The sequence below is a fragment of the Myxocyprinus asiaticus genome, chromosome 11, assembly GCF_019703515.2.
Source record: "Myxocyprinus asiaticus isolate MX2 ecotype Aquarium Trade chromosome 11, UBuf_Myxa_2, whole genome shotgun sequence".
Classification (NCBI taxonomy): Eukaryota; Metazoa; Chordata; class Actinopteri; order Cypriniformes; family Catostomidae; genus Myxocyprinus; species Myxocyprinus asiaticus.
In genome coordinates this window covers 1,542,255-1,562,944 of record NC_059354.1, presented here as the reverse complement: position 1 = coordinate 1,562,944, position 20,690 = coordinate 1,542,255, and the positions used below count along the sequence as shown (strand labels likewise).

General features: G+C 38.8%; 1 protein-coding gene across 3 annotated transcripts in view; it reads right to left on the bottom strand.

Moving 5' to 3' along the window:
* osbpl6 (oxysterol binding protein-like 6) overlaps positions 1 to 20,690 on the bottom strand; it is a 367,626-nt gene that overhangs the window by 79,194 nt on the left and 267,742 nt on the right. For all 3 annotated transcript variants that reach the window (XM_051710487.1, XM_051710486.1, XM_051710488.1), the window contains 3 exons: positions 12,676 to 12,783; positions 6,977 to 7,114; positions 5,098 to 5,185 (listed from right to left, as the gene is read on the bottom strand). In XM_051710487.1, the coding sequence (XP_051566447.1) occupies positions 5,098 to 5,185; positions 6,977 to 7,114; positions 12,676 to 12,783 (334 nt within the window). The remainder of the gene's footprint in view (positions 1 to 5,097; positions 5,186 to 6,976; positions 7,115 to 12,675; positions 12,784 to 20,690) is intronic.

Below are 20,690 nucleotides of genomic sequence, written 5' to 3'. Positions count from 1 at the left end.
AAGTGTTTTGGTTTGTTTTGCCTACGCCTGTGTCATGCTGACGGGATGTCAGTGCTCGGATTCAAACCTTCATTCATTGTTTTTTTTCCCGAAAATCGATATTCTTCAGATGTCGATTTTCCTAAGAAAACAATCTAATATTGAGACTGTTTTAATATTTGGTTACTAGTCCCTGATTCCAGGGTGGTGCCCCGTAAATGTTAATCCTTATTAATATTCTATTGATTTTTGATAATTGATAATTATCTTTGATGATTGTTGAATCTGAATGATCAATAAGCTAGTGTTAATTTTAATTAATGTTTCATCGATGTTAACAATTGACGATTATCTTTGATAATTGTTGATTTTAAAGGATTAAAAAAAGCTAACATTGATTCTCATCAATGTTCTATTGATTTTAATAATTAGTAATTATCTTTGATGATTATTAATTATTGCTAATAACCAAACTTGCTCCTAAACGTAGCACACTACTTTTACTGGAGTCCCATATGAGGTTTTAGATCCAATTAATTAATTTAAATATTAATTAATAACTACAGAAATAATTATTAATTATTTCTGATAGTAACACTGATCTAAACAACCGGTAAAGCCCTACACCAGCAGAAAAATGCTCCATGCCACACAGCCAGGCCAATCAAGATGTGGATGGAGGACCACTGGATCAAGACCCTGTCATGGCCAGCCCAATCTCCAGACCGGAACCCCACTGAAAACCTCTGGAATGTGATCAATAGGAAGATGGATGGTCACAAGCCATCAAACAAAGCCGAGCTGCTTGACTTTTTGCGCCAAGAGAGGCATAAAGACACCCAAGATGCATGAAAGCTGTGATTGAAAATTAAGGTTATTCCACCAAATATTGATTTTTGAACTCTTCCCAAGTTAAAACATTAGTATTGTGTTGTTTAAAAATGAAAATGAACTTCTTTGCATTATTCGAGGTCTGAAAACACTGCATCTTTTTGTTATATTGACCAGTTGCTATTTTCTGTATATAAATGCTCTAAATGACAATATTTTTGTATGGAATTTGGGAGAAATGTTGTCAGTACTTTATAGAATAATAAAAAAAAAAAGTTAATTTTACTCAAACACATACCTATAAATAGTAAATCCAGAGAAACTGATAATTTTTCAGTGGTTTCTTAATTTTTTTCAAGAGCTCTCTCTCTCTCTCTCTCTATCTATATATATATATATATATATATATATATATATATAGTATATACTGTATATACAGTATACTGTATTGCATATACACACACATATATGAAATCACTTTTGGCAGTTACATCAGCCCCAGGCCAAACTTTAAAATAAAATGGAAGAAGAAAATGACTTCATTTATTCATTCAGTTTCTACAATGCAAAAGGCATACACAGAACATCTTCCCATTTACAGAAATTACTTCAAATGTAGAAAAATTTAAAGCTGAACATTGCATTTCAGAAAGAGTTTATAATAGACAAAAAAGAAAAACCATCTTTTGATTTTCATCCTCATCTTAATCAAATTTGTAATCAAAACAACAGAGAGACAAAGAGATAAACAGTTCTATATTGGAAACTAGAGAGAACCAGTCAGATCCGGTCTGTGAATGTCTGAATGTACAGTATGTGTGTTAGTGAGATTTATGATATAGTGAGTTTATCATATAATTCATCAGAATCAGAATCAACTTTATTTCCAAGTATGCTTACACATACAAGGAATTTGTCTTGGTGACAGGAGCTTCCAGTGTACAACAATACAAAAACAATACAAAAACAGCAGCAAAACATAGATAATAGTGAAAAAATAGTTATACACATACGTACATACACACAGACACATACATACATACACATACGCAGTGCAATCTAATACAAATCTGTTATCTGTTATGTATAGTGCAAATACAAATCTGTTATGTACAGTGCAAATCTTTTTTTTTTTTTTTTCAAAGGAATGAAATGGCAGGATGTGTTGGATAAATATATAAAAAAAAAGACTAAACTGTGTAATGCACATAGTTATTACTCAATGGGGTAATTTAACTGTTCTTGAGATGGATAGCCTGAGGGAAAAACTGTTCCTGTGCCTGACAGTTCTGGTGCTCAGAGCTCTGAAGTGTCGGCCAGAAGGCAACAGTTCAAAAAGGTAGTGGGCAGGGTGAGTGGGGTCCAGGGTGATTTTTCCAGCCTTTTTCCTCACTCTGGAAGTGTATAGTTCTTGAAGGGGGGGGGGGGGGGGGACAACAACCAATAATCCTCTCAGCAGTCCGAATTGTCCTTTGTAGTCTTCTGATGTCTGATTTCGTAGCTGAACCAAACCAGAGTTACTGAATTGCAGAGGACAGACTCAATAACTGCCGAGTAGAACTATATCAGCAGCGCCTGTGGCAGGTTGAACTTCCTCAGCTGGCGAAGGAAGTACAACCTCTGCTGGGCCTTTTTCACAATGGAGTCAATGTGGGTCTCCCACTTCAGGTAGTGTGAGATGGTAGTGCCCAGGAACCTGAATGACTCCACTGCTGCCACAGTGCTTAGAATGGTGAGGGGGGTCAGTGTTGGGGTGTTCCTCCTAAAGTCCACAATCATCTCCACCATTTTGAGCGTGTTCAGCTCAAGGTTGTTTTGACTGCACCAGACAGCCAGCTGTTCAACCTCCCTTCTGTATGCAGACTCATCGTCATCTCGGATGAGGCCGATGACAGTGGTGTCTTCTGCAAACATCAGGAGCTTGACAGAGGGGTCCTTGGAGATGCAGTCATTGGTGTAGAGGGAGAAGAGTAGTGGAGAGAGCACACATCCCTGGGGGGCACCAGTGCTGATTGTACAGGTGCTGGAAGTGAGTTTCCCCTGTCTCACAAGCTGCTGCCTGTCCGTCAGAAAGCTGGTAATCCACTGACAGATAGACATGGGAACAGAGAGTTGGTGTAATTTATTCTGGAGTATAGCTGGGATGATGATGTTGAAAGCTGAACTGAAGTCCACAAAAAGGATCCTTGCATATGTCCCTGGTCTGTCCAGATGTTGCAGGATATGATGCAATCCCATGTTGACTGCATCATCCACAGACCTGTTTGCTTGATAGGCAAATTGAAGGGGATCTTGAAATGGTCCAGTGATGTTCTTCAGGTGGGCCAACACCAGTCTCTCAAATTATTTCATGACTACAGACGTCAGGGCGACTGATGGTGATTTTTGGTTTCTTTGGGACAGGAATAATAATTGAGCGTTTGAAGCAGCATGGGACTTCACACTGCTCCAGTGATCTATTGAAGATCTGTGTGAAGATGGGGGCCAGCTGGTTAGCACAGGATCGAAGACACGCTGGTGAGACGCCATCTGGGCCTGAAGCTTTCGTCTTTTGTTTTTCCGAAAGACGTGGCTCACATTATTTTCACAGATCTTAAGTGCAGGTTGAGTAGCAGGAGGGGGGAGGAGGGGGGTTGCAGGAGGTGTTGGTGTTTGTGTGAAGTGAAGGTCAGAGTGGGATGGGGTGTGAGACTGGGCCTTTCAAATCTGCAGTAGAACACATTCAGGTCATCAGCCAGTTGTTGGTCCACCACAGAGTTGGGGGTAGGAGTCCTGTAATTTGAGAGTTGTTTTATGCCACTCCACACTGATGCAGTGTCGTTAGCTGAAAACTTGTTTTTCAGCTTCTCAGAGTATCTTATTTTAGCCACTCTGATTTCCTTATTCAGTGTGTTCCTGGCCTGATTGTACAAGACTTTATCCCCACCCCTGTAAGCATCCTCTTTGGCCTGACGAAGCTGCCTGAGCTCTGCTGTAAACCACGGTTTGTCGTTGTTGAACTTTAAATAAGTCCTAGTAGGAAATGCACATATCCTCACAGAAACTGATATATGATGTAACAGTATCTGTGAGCTCGTCCAGGTCTGTGGCTGCAGCCTCAAAAACACTCCAATCCATGCAATCGAAGCAGGCTTGTAGTTCCCGCTCTGCTTCATTGGTCTGTCTCTTTACAGTCCTTACTACTGGCTTAGGTTGATTTTAATTTCTGCCTGTAGGTTGGAAGAAGATGAACCAGACAGTGATCAGAGAGTCCCAAAGCTGCTCTAGGAACAGAGCGATATGCATCCTTTATTGTTGTGTAGCAGTGATCCAGTATGTTCCTGTCTCTGGTGGGGTATGTAATGTGCTGTTTGTATTTGGGCAGTTCACGTGTGAGATTTGCTTTGTTAAAATCCCCAAGAATAATAATAATAGAGTCCAGGTATTGTTGTTCCGTGTCTGTGATTTGATCAGCCAGCTGTTGCAGCGCGGCATTCAAACACGCGTTTGGTGCGATATACACACTCACTAGAATAAACGAGGAAAACTCCCATGGCGAGTAGAAAGACAGTACGGTTAATAAAGAGCGCTTCCAAATTAGGACAGCACATCCTCTTTAACGTTGTTACATCTGTACACCAACTTTCATTGATGTAAAAGCATGTTCCACCGCCTCTCGTTTTCCCCGTTAACTCCACGATGCGATCCGCTCTGAACAGCTGAAAGCCCGGCAGATGTAATGCACTGTCCGGAATGGCTTCACTCAGCCAGGTTTCTGTGAAGCACAAGGCAGTAGAGGTTGAAAAGTCCTTGTTTGTGCGGGTGAGGAGATGTAGTTCGTCTGTTTTGTTAGGAAGAGAGCGGAGATTCGCAAGATGAATGCTTGGCAGGGCTGTTCAAAAGCAGCGCCGATGTAGTTTGACCAGTGCACTGGCTCATCTCCCTCACCTGTGTCTCCTGAACAACAAAGCCGTGCCTCCAACTAAAATGTCCAGCAAAACATCTGAATATTCAAAAACCAGGAAAAGACTGTCTGGTATAAGCTGTCGAATGTTCAGCAGTTCGTCTCTAGTAAAACTGACTGGAAAAAGATTACTAAACACAGGACAAACAAACAAAAACAACAAAACAATAGGAGTGCTCCACACCGAGGTGGCCATCCGCGGCACCATCATGAGAGTATTCATGTGGGTAAATTTGTGTGTTTGTATGGAAGAGACAGCATGTGCATGTTTGTGTGTCATGTTGTATGTGTGGCCTAAAAGGTCATACATCCTGCTCTAATGAACGGAGGGGGAGTGATCTTACTCTGTCTAGAAACATTATCTGTGACGCTGGCATTGTCCTCTGAAATGTTATCACTCACATCACTGACATAGGACTCGTCATCAGATGCCTGAGAGAGAGAGAGAGAGAGAGAGAGAGAGAGAGATGATGTTACTCACAGTCTTTTGCTTTGCACACTGCTGACTAACAGTAAAATTAGCATGCGTGTATCTACTACAGTTTCTCTGGCCCTGTTTACAAAAGTCGTTCTGTGTCCAAAGACGAGATACACACAACCCATTTGTCATTGAATAATGTCTCTTTTAACACCCTTTCTCTTCTTTAAAGTCAGTTGTTGATCAAATACAACAAAAAATTAACATTTTATTCTAATAACTCAAAGCATGGATGAGGTAAAGCCATTCAAGTCTCTCTTGTTAACATGTACACATTTACAGATGCTCTTCACAGAAACGGCTGTTTTCTTAAAGAGACAGTACCGTTTTTAGAACGTGTTCAACAAATTATTGTAAATACCCATACCCTGCAAAAGGGTAGACTAGCTTTTGAGATTTGTTGAGCCCTTGCAAATAGGTGAGCATGATATGTTTAATATCTTTGTGAACAGGTAAACAATGGTTTGTGATAAATCTGAGCCCTTGTAGAAGGGTGAGCATCATTTGTGCAATACCCTTGCAGAAAGATTAATAATGCTGTGCTATGCTTCTGGCCCTTGCAGAAGGATGAGCATTGTTTGTACAATACCCTTGCAGAAGTATAAACAATGCTGTGCGATGCATCCAGTCCTTGCCGAAGGGTTAGTATTGTTTTGTACTAAATCTACGCAAAAGAATGCTTATGCTTTGGAAAGTGTCCGAGCCCTTGCAGAAGGGTAGGCATTGTTTGTGCAATACCCTTGTGGAAAGATAAACAATACTTTGTGATGAATGTGAACAATTGTAGAAGGGTGAGCATTGTTTGTGCAGTACCCTTACTGAAGGATAAAAAATACTGAGAGATGCATCCGGACCTTGCAGAAGGGTGAACGTCATTTGTGCTATATGTAAGCAAAAGGATACCGATGCTTTTGTGAAGCGCATAAACCCTGTGGAAGAGTGAGCATCTATTGTGCAATCTCCTTGCAAAAGGATACTAATGCCTTTGCTAAGCCTATAAACCCTGTGGCAGGGTAAACATTGTGCAATACCCCTTCAAAGATAAACAATGCTTTGCCATTTTTATAAGCCCTTGATTAAAGGTCTGCATAGATTGCCCAATACTCTTCCAAACTGGGAAAGTAGTGAATAATCTGTACAATATGATGAATGCAACAAAATGCAGATCAAGAAGGTAATCATATAATTTCAAGCAGTGATGTGAAGTATAATACAGAAGAACTTTGAATCTGTAGACCTGGCTGGAGTCACTCAGCACACCCTGGATTCGAACTCGCAACTCTAGGTATGGTATGGTCAGTGTCAATACTAGCTGAACTACCCAGGCCCCCTAGCCTATCTTTCTGACGGAGACCAGCTACACTGAGGAGTGTAAACATCTATGTGAGTAACCAAAAGAGGGACAATACGAAGTAACAGTTTGCTTGGAAAAGCAAGGACACAGCGTGTGGCATGATTGTGTGTTTCGTTCACATGCAAGTGAGTGAAAACAAATGCGGCTTAACGAGCGATGTGCAGAGCATATAAAGCAATGGCTGGAATATAATCAGGTGAGAAGCCTGAATTGAATGAATTAAGTAATGCTACTATGAGTGTTTCTTACATAAACTTCTGCTACACTTTCACTTCCTCTCTCAATTAGAAGTGTAGAAACACTGTGTGCACAGATAAGACGTGTATTTCCACTCCTGCACTTAGCAGCAGCAAACAAACAATGTGTAAAACATTATGACGACATTTCTCACCTCATTCTCTGATGAACTGGCTGACAGTAGCACCTCCTGAGCATCAAAGAACTCAGACACTGACTCTGACATAGAGAGTCTGCTCTCATTGGAGACCTGTGCAGAAAGAGGGATGCCCACGTGAAGCGGCTCACCTGCCTACAACACACATAAGGAGAGGAGAAATGATGGAATTGATTTCCTAATTTTGCTTAGTGTACAGTACATTTAGTCAAGTACTCATACAGGGGTGGTGGAATAACATTAATGCATGTGAAAAAGGTAACTATATTACAAAGTTAAAAGGGACAGCTTACACCAAAGATTTATTTCTGTCATTATTTATTCACCCTCAGGGTATTCCAAATCTGTATTTCTTCCGTAAAACACAAAAGGATAATTTGGCTATTGCCATAAACTTTCCTTGCATTTTATTATATACAATAAAACTGAAAGGTGACTAAGCCTAACATTTTCTTTTGTGTTTCAGAGAAGAGAGTCATACAGGAATGGGACAGCATTAGGGTGAGTAAATGATGACAGAATTGAACTACCGCTTAAAGGAATATTCTGGGTTCAATATTAGTTAAGCTCAATCTACAGCATTTGTGACATAATTTTGATAACCAAAAAATTATTTTCAACTCGTCCCTGCTTTTCTTTAATAAAAACAAATATCTGGGTTACAGTGAGGCACTTACAATGGAAGTGAATGGGGCCCATCAGTAAACGTTAGAATACTCACTGTTTCACAAGTATTGCCACAAGACGTAAACAATGTGTTAATATGATATTAGTGTGATAAAATCATTAACTAAAAGTTTCTGTGTAAAGTCGTATCCAATTTTACAACTTTGTTGCCATGACGACGAGGCACTTACAGTTGTGCTCAAAAGTTTGCATACCCTGGCAGAAATTGTGAAATTTTGGCATTGATTTTGAAAATATGACTGATCATGCAAAAAAAACTGTCTTTTATGTAAGGATAGTGATCATATGAAGCCATTTATCACATAGTTGTTTGGTTCCTTTTTAAATCATAATGATAACAGAAATCACCCAAATGGTCCTGATCAAAAGTTTACATACCCTTGAATGTTTGGCCTTGTTACAGACACACAAGGTGACACACACAGGCTTAAATGGCAATTAAAGGTTAATTTTCCACACCTGTGGCTTTTTAAATTGCAATTAGTCTGTGTATAAATAGTCAATTAGTTTGTTAGCTCTCATGTGGATGCACTGAGCAGGCTAGATACTGAGCCATGGGGAGCAGAAAAGAACTGTCAAAAGACCTGTGTAACAAGGTAATGGAACTTTATAAAGATAGAAAAGGATATAAAAAGATATCCAAAGCCTTCAAAATGCCAGTCAGTACTGTTCAATCACTTATTAAGAAGTGGAAAATTTGGGGATCTCTTGATACCAAAGGTCAGGTAGACCAAGAAAGATTTCAGCCACAACTGCCAGAAGAATTGTTTGGGATATAAAGAAAAACCCACAGGTAACCTCAGGAGAAATACAGGCTGCTCTGGAAAAAGATGGTGTGGTTGTTTCAAAGAGCACAATACGACGACACTTGAACAAAAATGAGTTGCATGGTCAAGTTGCTAGAAAGAAGCCTTTACTGCACCAATGCCACAAAAAAGCCTGGTTACAATATGCCCGACAACAACTTGACACGCCTCACAGCTTCTGCACACTGTAATTTGGAGTGACGAGACCAAAATAGAGCTTTATGGTCACAACCATAAGCGCTATGTTTGGAGAGGGGTCAACAAGGCCTATAGTGAAAAGAATACCATCCCCACTGTGAAGGATGGTGGTGGCTCACTGATGTTTTGGGGGTGTGTGAGCTCTAAAGGCACAGGGAATCTTGTGAAAATTAATGGCAAGATGAATGCAGCATGTTATCAGAAAATACTGGCAGACAATTTGCATTCTTCTGCATGAAAGCTGTGCATGGGACGCTCTTGGACTTTCCAGCACGACAATGACCCTAAGCACAAGGCCAAGTTGACCCTCCAGTGGTTACAGCAGAAAAAGGTCAAGGTTCTGGAGTGGCCATCACACTCCTGACTTTAATATCATCGAGCCACTCTGGGGAGATCTCAAAGGTGCGGTTCATGCAAGACGACCAAAGACTTTGCATGACCTGGAGGCATTTTGCCAAGACGAATGGGCAGCTATACCACCTGCAAGAATTTGGGGCCTCATAGACAACTATTACAAAAGACTGCATGCTGTCATTGATGCTAAAGGGGGCAATACACAGTATTAAGAACTAAGAGTATGCAGACTTTTGAACAGGGGTAATTTAATTTTTTTCTTTGTTGCCATGTTTTGTTTTATGATTGTGCCATTCTGTTATAACCTACAGTTGAATGTGTGTAAGAAATAAAAGAAATGTGTTTTGCCTGCTCACTCATGTTTTCTTTAAAAATGGTACATATATTACCAATTCTCCAAGGGTATGCAAACTTTTGAGCACAACTGTATAAAGGATAAGCGCTATGTTTGGAGAGGGGTCAACAAGGCCTATAGTGAAAAGAATACCATCCCCACTGTGAAGGATGGTGGTGGCTCACTGATGTTTTGCCTGCTCACTCATGTTTTCTTTAAAAATGGTACATATATTACCAATTCTCCAAGGGTACGCAAACTTTTGAGCACAACTGTATAAAGGAAGTGAATGGGGCCAATCCGTAAACGTTAAAAATACTCACTGTTTCATAAGTGTTGCCACAAGACGTAAACAATGTGTTAATTTGATATTAGTGTGATAAAATCACTAACTAACCTTTTCTGTTTAAAGTTATATCCAATTTTACAACTTTGTTGCCATGATTACCTAATGCTTTAAACCTTAAAACCCTAAAAACACTGTAAAAACAATTTAAACAACTCTGCAACTCAAATAATACACATGTTTTAAAATAATTAATGTAAGTGTTTTTATCAAATGAAAAGCTTTAAAGTTTTGCCTTTAAACCTCTTAAAAAATTGGCCCCATTCACTTCCATTCTTCTTCTTCATATGACTGAAATGTAGAGCAGGGGTTTGCAACCTTTTTGACATGGAGTGCCATTTTTTATTTTCATGGTTAATGGCTGTGCCGATGTCCACCCTAATATTTCTTAAATTAAGTATATTTTTCAAAATCATGCAGAGGGGTAATCACTAGTACGCAAGCAACATCGAGAGAGGAGAGAGAGGAGCAGGCTATTTTATTTATATGGGGTTTTTCACACCTGCATTCCAATTTACATCTTGATGTAATCCTTCCATATTATCACACAGCGTGTTTTCATCAGCTGAATGGGAGGCTAACACTATTAAAGTGTGACTGTGCATGCAAACCATTCACGCATCACTAGCTGATCAACTATTTTAGTCCTTTTCAGTGAATTGCACCTGCAAAATCCTAAAACTTTATTTCCAGGTTTAATTTAAGTTTTGATTAACCTCAGATTTTTGAACCCCACAGTGTGGGTTTATGTTTTCTCTTTTAATAATTTAATATCATTTTGAATGTGACCATGGTTTAAAGATGGTTTACCTGTATGCTAGGTTGGAAATCTCAAGGATTAATAGTGGTGTTTTCCGCATTACATCACGTGTTGTTCTAAAAGCAAAAAGAAACAAATGAAATACGGAATGTAGGCTGACCAAATCAATGTGGGCACGTTTTAACCAAAAGTGAAGCGCGAATGGCTTGCACTTGCTGCACGAGTCAGTTGGGTACTGCAGTCTCATCACATTTTAACTTTTATTTAGCCTCCCATTCAGCTGATGAAAACACGCTGTGTGATCATGTGGATTACATCAAGATGCAAACTGGAATGCAGGTGCAGAATTTCATATAAATAAAATAGTCTACTCCTCTCTCTCAGTTGCTAGCGTGCCAGTAATTACCCCTCAGCATGCCAATGCAGGCACACGTGCCATAGGTTGCTGATCCCTGAAGTAGAGCAACAACTATAGCTACAGTTTAAGATGTTTATGCCAGGAGATTGTGTCAGGGGTATAGGAATGTATCTCCTTAATGCCTCTCTTGTATTTGTGAATCGGGCATTGGGAAGTGAATTGGTGCTCCATTGTCTATTTTGGCTGACCACAAATCACACTCCAGGGAGGTTTTAATACACCATTTATGCATTTATGGGGTTTAGGTATGTCCATAGGCATCTGCATTGGGTCTTTCACAATGTATTTGTTTGTGACTTCTTGTGAGATCCATTCAGCTTTCCAGGCTCTGTCAGTATTAAAGTCACACTGTCTCAGGTTTTTCACATTGGTTCAGAAATGCTTGCGTACCTTCAGACAAAGGGACATAATTTAGGGTCCTGGTGGATTGGGAGATGTTCATTGCTATCTATTCCTTGCGCTGCCCGGAGGGTTGCGGTATCATGGCAGATGGATGGTGGAGCAATGTGGAACAGCACAGGTAGCCATGGTGTTGGAGATGACTTGAGGGTTCCAGTAATACACAGCATTGACATGTTCAGTTGGGCATTGGCAAGTCGAGTGTGGCAGCTTCTGGATGCACAGTACTCAGCTACAGAGTACACCAGGGCCAAAGCTGAAGTTCATAGCACTGGTGTTGTTGCTCCCCAGCTCATGCCTGCCAATATCTGGACTATGTTAATTCTCATCTTTGTCTTGGTGGCTACTTTTCAGAGGTGGTTATGGTAAGTTAGTGTGTGGTCCAGCTGTACTCCTAGATAGGTTGGAGAGGGGTCATGTCGCATGGTGTTGCTGCAGAATGAGTGTTGGTGCAATTACTGAGCCCTGTGGTAGTTCATTGTTGGGGAACCAGAAAGAGCTGAATTTATCTCCCAGATGTACACATAATTGCCAGTTACTCAGCATTGTCCATAGTAGGCATAATATTTGGGGGCAAGGGATGAGCCTGGTCAGTTTCAGCATCAGGCCCTTTATTCACAATATGTCATAAGCCGATGACAGATCTACAAAGGCTGCGCCAGTTTTATACTTCCTCTGGAACCCAGTCTCAGTATGGGTTGTGAGGGCCAGAACTTGGTCGCAAAAGCTATGTTTTGGTTGGAAACCTGCCTGTTTATCAGGGACCACCATCTTGACCAGAGGGCTGATTCTCTGGTGGTCAAACAATGTTATATTGTGTTGAAAAGAGAATGTATACTAATTAATCTAAATACAGAGGCCACAAAAAGTATTTGAACATTTAAGTTTTAACACTTTTAACAATATATCAATATTCTCAGAACTAACTTTGCTTTTCTGAGCCAGTTTTTGCTATGACTTTTAACCAGTTGGTGTCACAGTGATTTTTAGTTGATGTATGAAGTCAATTCACCTCAAGTTCACAAAGCTGTCTAATCAGAATAACCACAGGTGCAGTTTATCACATTAACTATGGATAAGTTCCACTAACATTTGACAACCAATAAATTAATTTTGAACATTTTTTTTTTTTTTATCGTGTAAAACCAAACAAATTTGTTTTCTGAAAAGTTTTGCTTGAAAAGTACCCTTGTTCTTTCTTTCCTCAAAATACATTTTGCTTGGTTTTATATTGTATTTTCTAATGTAAATGACATTCAGATATTTACAAGCAAGGTTTAAACGTTCAAATACTTTTTAGGGCCACTGTAAGTAGTATTGTATCTGGTGTTCCAAATAGTTTTTCTGCCAGTGTATTTTAGCTATTAATCATTGAAATCAGAAGAGCATCAGACCTCATCAGGACTGCTGATGATGTTCACACTGACCACTTGATCAGCCAAGACTGATTCAGAGTGAATCCGGTTCAGACGGGTCTTTAGCTCAGCATTCTGGGACAAGGCCTAGACAACAGAATGATCAAAAACAGCCATTAACAGCAGAGCATAAACTCATCAAGAGACTAAAGCTTATGAGTCCGTGAAGCATCGGGAAAGATCAGGATCTGAAGAGTTTAATTTAGACTTTAATTCTTACATTTCTATTTACCACAAATCTATTTTTAAGGCTAGATAACAGAACAGTAAATCTAATTCTAGATGTAATCTCTATTTGACTCTATTTTTACAAGTCATCATGTAAATACAGTGTATAATTTATTTTCCCCTTAATTTTCTCCATAGGAATAAAAAAATTTTTAATAAAGAGTTCTATGCCATGAACAAAACCATCCAAGATAAATAACAACATTACAAACTTCATTTTGAAGCAATATATGAAAAAGCAACTATACGAAGATCCGCAAAATGACAAAGATAAAAGCCTGTATTTTGAAGGGGGTTTCTCTTAGGCCTATTGACGAGTAGAATACATTCACTTATAATCACAGTTTTCTTAGTCATGTACATTTACTCAGGTTATGTTTATAATCATGAATGTTATGAGTCCTTTGTGTATTTGGTCTCTGAAGGGTGACTGAGATTCTGACCCAAGTCAGGAATGCAGTGATAGTGCATCTCATTTAGCCCAGCTCTCAGAGAACATGTGAGCTGTATTTCATTCATTGATCATGTTATTGTGTTTGAGTTCTAGGTCACTAATGTTACATATGTACTGTATTTACTGACACAAATGCATTCTAAGCATTCGTAACTTAATGTATAATTTAGCCTAACTTTGCTCTGTTGCATGTGGACGTATTGTACAGTGAGGCCTGACTCAACCATGAGGGAAAGATATCCCCTCTGTTTTGTTCTGCAAATGATGTCATTGCAGGAATTGGTTGGAGCTATGAGGGCCATGTGATTAAGCCAAAGGAACTGAGCCCCAATGGAATCTAAAAGGAGATGAGCCTCTCGGATTTTTGACAAACCTGCAACACTTACAATACTTTATTGCGACTTGTGTCAATATATCATCAATGACGCAGCTTTGAATCATGCCATTAAAGTAGTGGAACAGAACACCATGTTTGTAAGATTTATAGAATGATCATGTTCTAACTAATCAGAATCTTAAAGATGATGTCAATTTATTCGCAAATGGCAAAAAATAAATAAATAAATAAATTAATTAATTAATTAAATAAATAAATAATAATAATAATAATAATAAAATCAGTAAACTCTTTCAACTGAATGAAACATAAGTCTAAAAACAATATATTGGCAATTCCACTGAAAAGTCAATCATATCATGGAAAAATAAAGTTTTAAGTAAAGGAAAAAAACTTTTAAATTGTTCATTTACATCTATATTTTACTGTTTTGTAGTGCTATAATTATTATTATTTTTTTTGTAATTTGCATTGTTTATCCATAAGGGGTGCAACCAGAGGTTGCACTACAAAAAATATTGATCCGTTACTCTGACAGACTGAGCTGTAAAATTTCTGCCATGGTCTATTTTTATCCATCATACTTGTTGTAATGTCATAAGTAGCCGATTATATTCATGGCTGTAGCATCCATTATAATGGCATATAAAATGCATGACAGTGGATGGGCTTAAAGGATTAGTTCAGCCAAAAATGAAAATTCTCTCATCATTTACCCTTAAGATGTGTGTGACTTTCTTTCTTCCGCTGAAAAAAAAAAAAAAATAAATAAAAAAAAAAAAATGAAAATTTTTAGAAGTATTTCTCAGCTCTTTAGGTCCATGCCATGTAAATGAATGGGTGACAAAATTTTGAAGCTCCAAAATCCAGGGGGCCTGGGTAGCTCAGCGAGTATTGACACTGACTACAACCCCTGGAGTCTTGAGTTCAAATCCAGGGTGTGCTGAGTGACTCCAGCCAGGTCTCCTAAGCAATAAAATTGGCCTGGTTGATAGGGAGGGTAGAGTCACATGGGGTAACCTCCTCGTGGTCGCGATTAGTGGTTCTTGCTCTCAATGGAGCGTGTGGTAAGTTGTGCATAGATCGCGGAGGATAGCTTGAGTCTCCACAGTGTCATGCACAACGAGCCACGTGATAAGATGCAAAGATTGACGGTCTCAGAAGCGGAGGCAACTGATACTTGTCCTCCACCAACCAGATTGAGGTGAGTAACCGTGCCACCACGAGGACCTACTAAGTAGTGGGAATTGGGCTTTCCAAATTGGGAATAAAATAAAATAAAAAAGAAGCTCCAAAATCAACATAAGGGCAATTTTAAAGTACTCCAGATGGCTCTGGTGGTTAAATCCATATATTCTTAAGCGATTTGATATGTGTGGGTTAGAAAAAGATCCTATTTAAGTCCTTTTTTTTTTTTGTGGTGCACTGATCAGGAAATTTGAGGCCGATACCGATCTTCAATCGGCCAATACCTGTAAAATGCTGTAAAAAATATATTGTTCATTGTTTGTTCATGATACCTAATGCATTAACTAATGTTAAAGAAATGAAACCTTTTTAAAAAGTATTAACAAAATTACAATGAAATTACATTAATTGTGAATTGCTAACATTTATTTGTATTGAAAACAGTTATTAATAGTTCTGTTGTCAATATCAAAAGGTCATTGTGACATACTGGCAACCCGTAGATTAACCATAAGAGCATCACACACAGCAGAGATACGTTCAAAAATAAGAAAAATATATCCATTACAAGCTCTAAAATTGCTTCAGTGAGAAATCGCCGATCACAGATTTAAGACAAAGATCGGCCGATTTCGATCGGTGGCCAATCGATTGGTGCACCCCTACTTTTTTTTTTACTATAAATTCTCCTCCCTGCTCAGTCAATTTCCACTTTACTTTCGCTTTCTCACTCTTCTTCTTCTGTTTTTGGTGATTCAAAGTCTTAATGCATATCACCTAATGGGCAGGGAGTACTAAATCTAAAAGTACTTGATCTGTTTCTCACCCACACCTATCATATCATGTCTCAACTCATGGATTTAACCACTGGAGTCATATGGATTACTTTTATGCTCCCTTTATTTGTATTTTGGAGTTTCAAAATGTTCACACCCATTCACTTGCATTGTGAGGACTTACAGAGCTGAAATATTATTTTAAATATCTTAATTTTTGTTCTGCAGAAGAAAGAAAGTCACACATCTGGGATGGCATGAGGGTGAGTAAATCATGAGAGAATTTTAATTTTTGGGTGAACTATCCTTTTAAATAACTATGCCAGCCCTATGGATTATAAACTGCTCTGGCTACTGTGTTATCACAACGGCCCCTTTTTTTTAAAGTTCTGTTATAATTGAGTTTGCTTTTACGAATTACACGTTACATGGATCTTAAGCTAGATTGCTAAATCCGGAACTACATTTCCCAGAGATCTGTTCGGCTCAACACTACAGTCATTACGGATCAATGGACATGGCAGTGTGGCTCCAGTGGTTGGTTTAGATACGTTGGCTCTCTTATGGGCACACTCTAAACTAAGTGACACTTGACGGTTTTGTAAATTTGCAAGACTACTTTGTTTAATAATGCCTGAACCATTGTTTACGTTTAGCATCACATTTTTTGTTTTCTTGTCCAACTTAAATTTTGTTTGCTCTATTTGGTAGATTGTTCATACCTAAGGTAGAAACGCAATGTCTTTGCACTACACTATGCAAATGCATATGGGTACAGGCTCTTTTGGGGTAGGGTGACCAGATTCCTGCTTGTGAAAAACGGGACAGCCTCCTCCCCGCAAAAATTAAATTGATGTATCCTTACCTATGCACATATCATTGCGAAAGGAGAGGGTGCATCCGCATCTGTCACCTTGTACTTTTCGCTGGCAACAATTTTTCTCAGTATGCGCTTGTCTTTCAAGAGTTTATTGTAAAATGCAGAGCAGTCCAGTCCAAAACTAAGATGTACGAAAAGCATTGCCTTCATTACTGTTACACTGAGTCGAGATTTATCCGGTGTCCATGCTGCGTTCACTAATGAGAACACATGCTCCACAGATGCATATGACCAGGCATGCATAAAACAAAATCCACAACCTTGGCTAAGACTCCGAAGTTGATGGTCTTGCTCTCCAGCTCACGAAAAATGTCTGTCCATCTCTCAGACACGGCCATCTTGTTCATGTTCCACTCAGTGATGCAACGAGTGATCAATGTTTGTCACGCAAGCCCACTTATCAAAGAGCATGGTTTTGTCAATCAAACTGAGAGCAGGGATTCTGGAGTAGAAGTGTACGAGGCTGCTCTGAATGTCCTTCCACTCTGGGATGTCTCTCAGTAGGGTCCACTCAAGTTTTTCTGTGTTCTCCAATGAGCAGCTCCAATTTTGGAGGTAATCCACTGTTGCTTCAACCAGGGCATCCAACTGCTTTTTAATGTCAGAGGGTATGAATGATTCCTCCATCCTGGCCTGACATGACTTTTCTCAGGTCATGAATGTGCAAAGCCACTTCTGTGGCTGATATGTGGTCTTGCTCTACTATCTCCAGTGCATGTTAAAAGTGGCTGTTTGCTTGAGTGTGAAGCCAATCCGAAGTTTAGTGCAAGGATCGCTGAAAATGTCTCTTAGAAGCTTTGGGCATTTTTCTTGAGAAAGAAAGTATGCACGCAGACCATTGAAAATGTGTAGTATTCTTTCAAGAGCTGGACCAAGAGAGAGGAAACGTGTGTTGCCATGCTGAAGTCATTTCTGATAGTCCAGCTACACAAAAGCGAGTACGTTGCATACGATAGCTTCAGATTTGGTGTGGGCAGAAGAAAATTTTGGATCATACAATTTCTTGACTGAAAACTATGGCCTTGCACAACAGAATGTCCTTCACTTGTGTGCACCTTGTCACATTTGGAACTTTACATCACAAAAAAAAAAAAAAAAAAACACAAAATCGCTAACACTTGGTGTGGCACACTTACTTTTAGCAGCATCCACATGCTTTTTTGTATGAACATGCTGTGCGATGTCAGTGCAGCCTCCATGGGCGATGGAAAAGCGAGCTCCACAAATCTCACACCTCACTTTACTAGGCTCTGACTGTGACTCCTTTTTTAGAAATGCAAATCTTTTTAAGATCCTCATTAAATGTACATGCACGCTTCCTTGACATTTTTCCAGCAGCAATTTCATCTGTGTGCTCTTTCAAACTGACTCTTCAATCAGTTCACTAACTGGATGGCTATTGATAGGGGATTGTGATTGGATAGTTTAATCCAATCATGTACTTCACATAACACGTGTGATTTTAATGGTTTTACAAGCTGTATCCTTGGCTACCTTTGATTAGAATACTCAAGTGACTGAGAAAGCTGCATAGGCGATAGAGAAATTTGAGGAGAGGGGAAATATGGGACAAAACACAATTTTTTTCAGAATAAGTCGTGACACTAGAAAAAGTGCTTAAATACGGGACTGTCCAGGGGAAAATGTGATGTCTGGCCACCCTATTTTGGGGAGGGTTACTTTACCTCAGTTGGGGTGGTGGAGTATACATATTGTAGCAAAATATGTTTCATTGTTAGATATTCTTTATGTTCTTTCTGTCTTTGTAATTTTATTTTACTTCTTTATTTTTGTTTTTTGCCCCTTCTTCCTCTTTTATCTCTCTTTTACCCTTCCCCATTGGCAGACCCAAATGACCAGTGTTGGGGAAGCTACTTTGAAACTGTAGTTTGACAAGCTACAAGCTGCTCATAATTTAAAGTAATTAAGCTACAGTCAAGCTACCCTTTTGAAAAAGTAGTTAGCTACATTACAAGCTACTTTCAAAAAGTAGCTTGCTACACTGAAGCTAGTTTAGTTTAATTTATTGTTTATTGTCATTCCAAAACATAGGCTACATGAAAGGAATTAAACTAAGTACTGAGGTCCCGGTAACAACAGCAAAGAATAAAAACACTCAAATATAAACTAAGCAGAGCAGTGCAATATAGTGTAATAAAGTGCAATAACAATAAAACAATACAACCGTACAATCTCAAATTAGCAATGGTAAAAACGAGTAGTATTAATAAATTAATAAATATGAATATAATTATGGATACAAATATTAAAATGCTACTGCACATAAGAGACCGTAATCTGAGTATTATTGCACATGAAAGAGTCCCTGATGTATAAGTATTATTGCTCATGAAAAAGTCTGTGTATGAATGTTATTGCACATTAAAAAAAGGTTTTGAATCTGACAGCTTCTGGAAAGAAGCTGTTTCTGTGCCTGGTTGTTCTTGCCCTAAAGCTGCGCAGCCTTCTACCTGAGGGAAGGAGGGTAAACAGTCCATGAGCAGGGTGGAAAGAGTCTTTCATTATACGGTCAGCCCTGTTCCTATATCTGCTGATGTAAATGTTCTCAACAGTTGGAAAACTGCATCCAGTGATCCTCTGTGCTGACTTAACTACACGCTGCAGAGCCTTCCTGTCTGCAGCAGAGCAGTTTCCGTACCACACTGTGACACATGATGTAAGGATGCTCTCCACTACGCACCTGTAGAAGGATGTGAGGACTGTGGTACCTAGGCCAGCATGCTTGATCCTCCTCAGGAAATACAGTTGTTGATGGGCCTTCTTTATTAAGCTAACGAAGATAGTGTGCCAGGTGAGGTCGTTATTAATGTGTATCCCCAGGTATTTGAAGCTGGGGACAACCTTGACAGCTGTTCCTCCGATGTAAATAGGGGCAGGAAGAATCCTAGTGACTTTCTTGAAATCCATAATCAATTCTTTTGTTTTCATCACATTGATGCAGAGATTGTTGGCTCTGCACCAAGCCTCTAGTTGTTCCACCTCTAGCCTGTACTCGGTCTCATCGTTGCGGGAAATTAGTCCTATCACTGTTTCCTGATCCCATATTTAATGAGGCGATATTTTCTTACAATATTGCTATTAAACCAATAATATTAATAACAAAATTTACACTAATAACATTTATTAATAAATGTATTGATTAAATACATCTAATGTATGTACTTAAATTTTATGTATTTAATACATTTAATGTCAAGTAACATTAATATATTTAATAATGGCCATTAATATAAAATACAACCAAATAAAAACAGAAAAGCTCAGACGCCATTAAAAAAATATTTTTTTATACTACACTTCACACTTTTCAGTCCTCCTGCTGTGCACAAGTGTAGCATACTTCCCTAAAGATCTTTTTTTTTTTTTTTTTTTTTTGACAAACTCCCCTGTTTTGTGCTAGTCACATAATATTTAGTATGGATAATATGTTAATAGAGACTCTGTGCTTGTTTCTCCCCTCACTTGTGTTCTTGTTCATTGTATTTTCTGAATTTTTGCCATTGACATGCAAGTGCCAGATTTGCAGTTCACATACAGAGGTTGCGCTACAAATATCAGGCGGAGTTGTAAAATTTCCATCATGGTTTATTTTCATCCGTCATATTTGTTTCAATATCCCTAATATGTAGTTTAGGCTATTTGATGTTGTCTCGAAATAGTCCAAATTTTAAAATACTGATGTGCAGTATCAGATACACAGAATGCATAATAGGCTTTGTCCTAAATGTAGAGAGCACATCAATGTGACGACAAAGTCAAATCCCGGACATTTAGAGGAATTTTGAAATCCCGGCTGGATGCTTTGTTTTCATGTCCGGGAAAAAGAGGACGTATGGTCAACCCCTATAGCAGATAGTCACATAGTAATATATGCCATAATAAATTATTTCTTTTACCAGTAACTACATATATTTAATGCTAAGAAATGGAGAAAAATGTGTTATCAAATAGTTATGCATGATATGAATTATTTCGCAGCTCCCAATAAAGCACAGATAATGAGAAGCAAAATAAACATATTCTGAACAGAAAATAAATCCCTCAAAGAGGCAATAGTATTTTATTTTAAAAAGTAAAGGTAAATATGCTGTAGTGTTTTCTATTAACAAC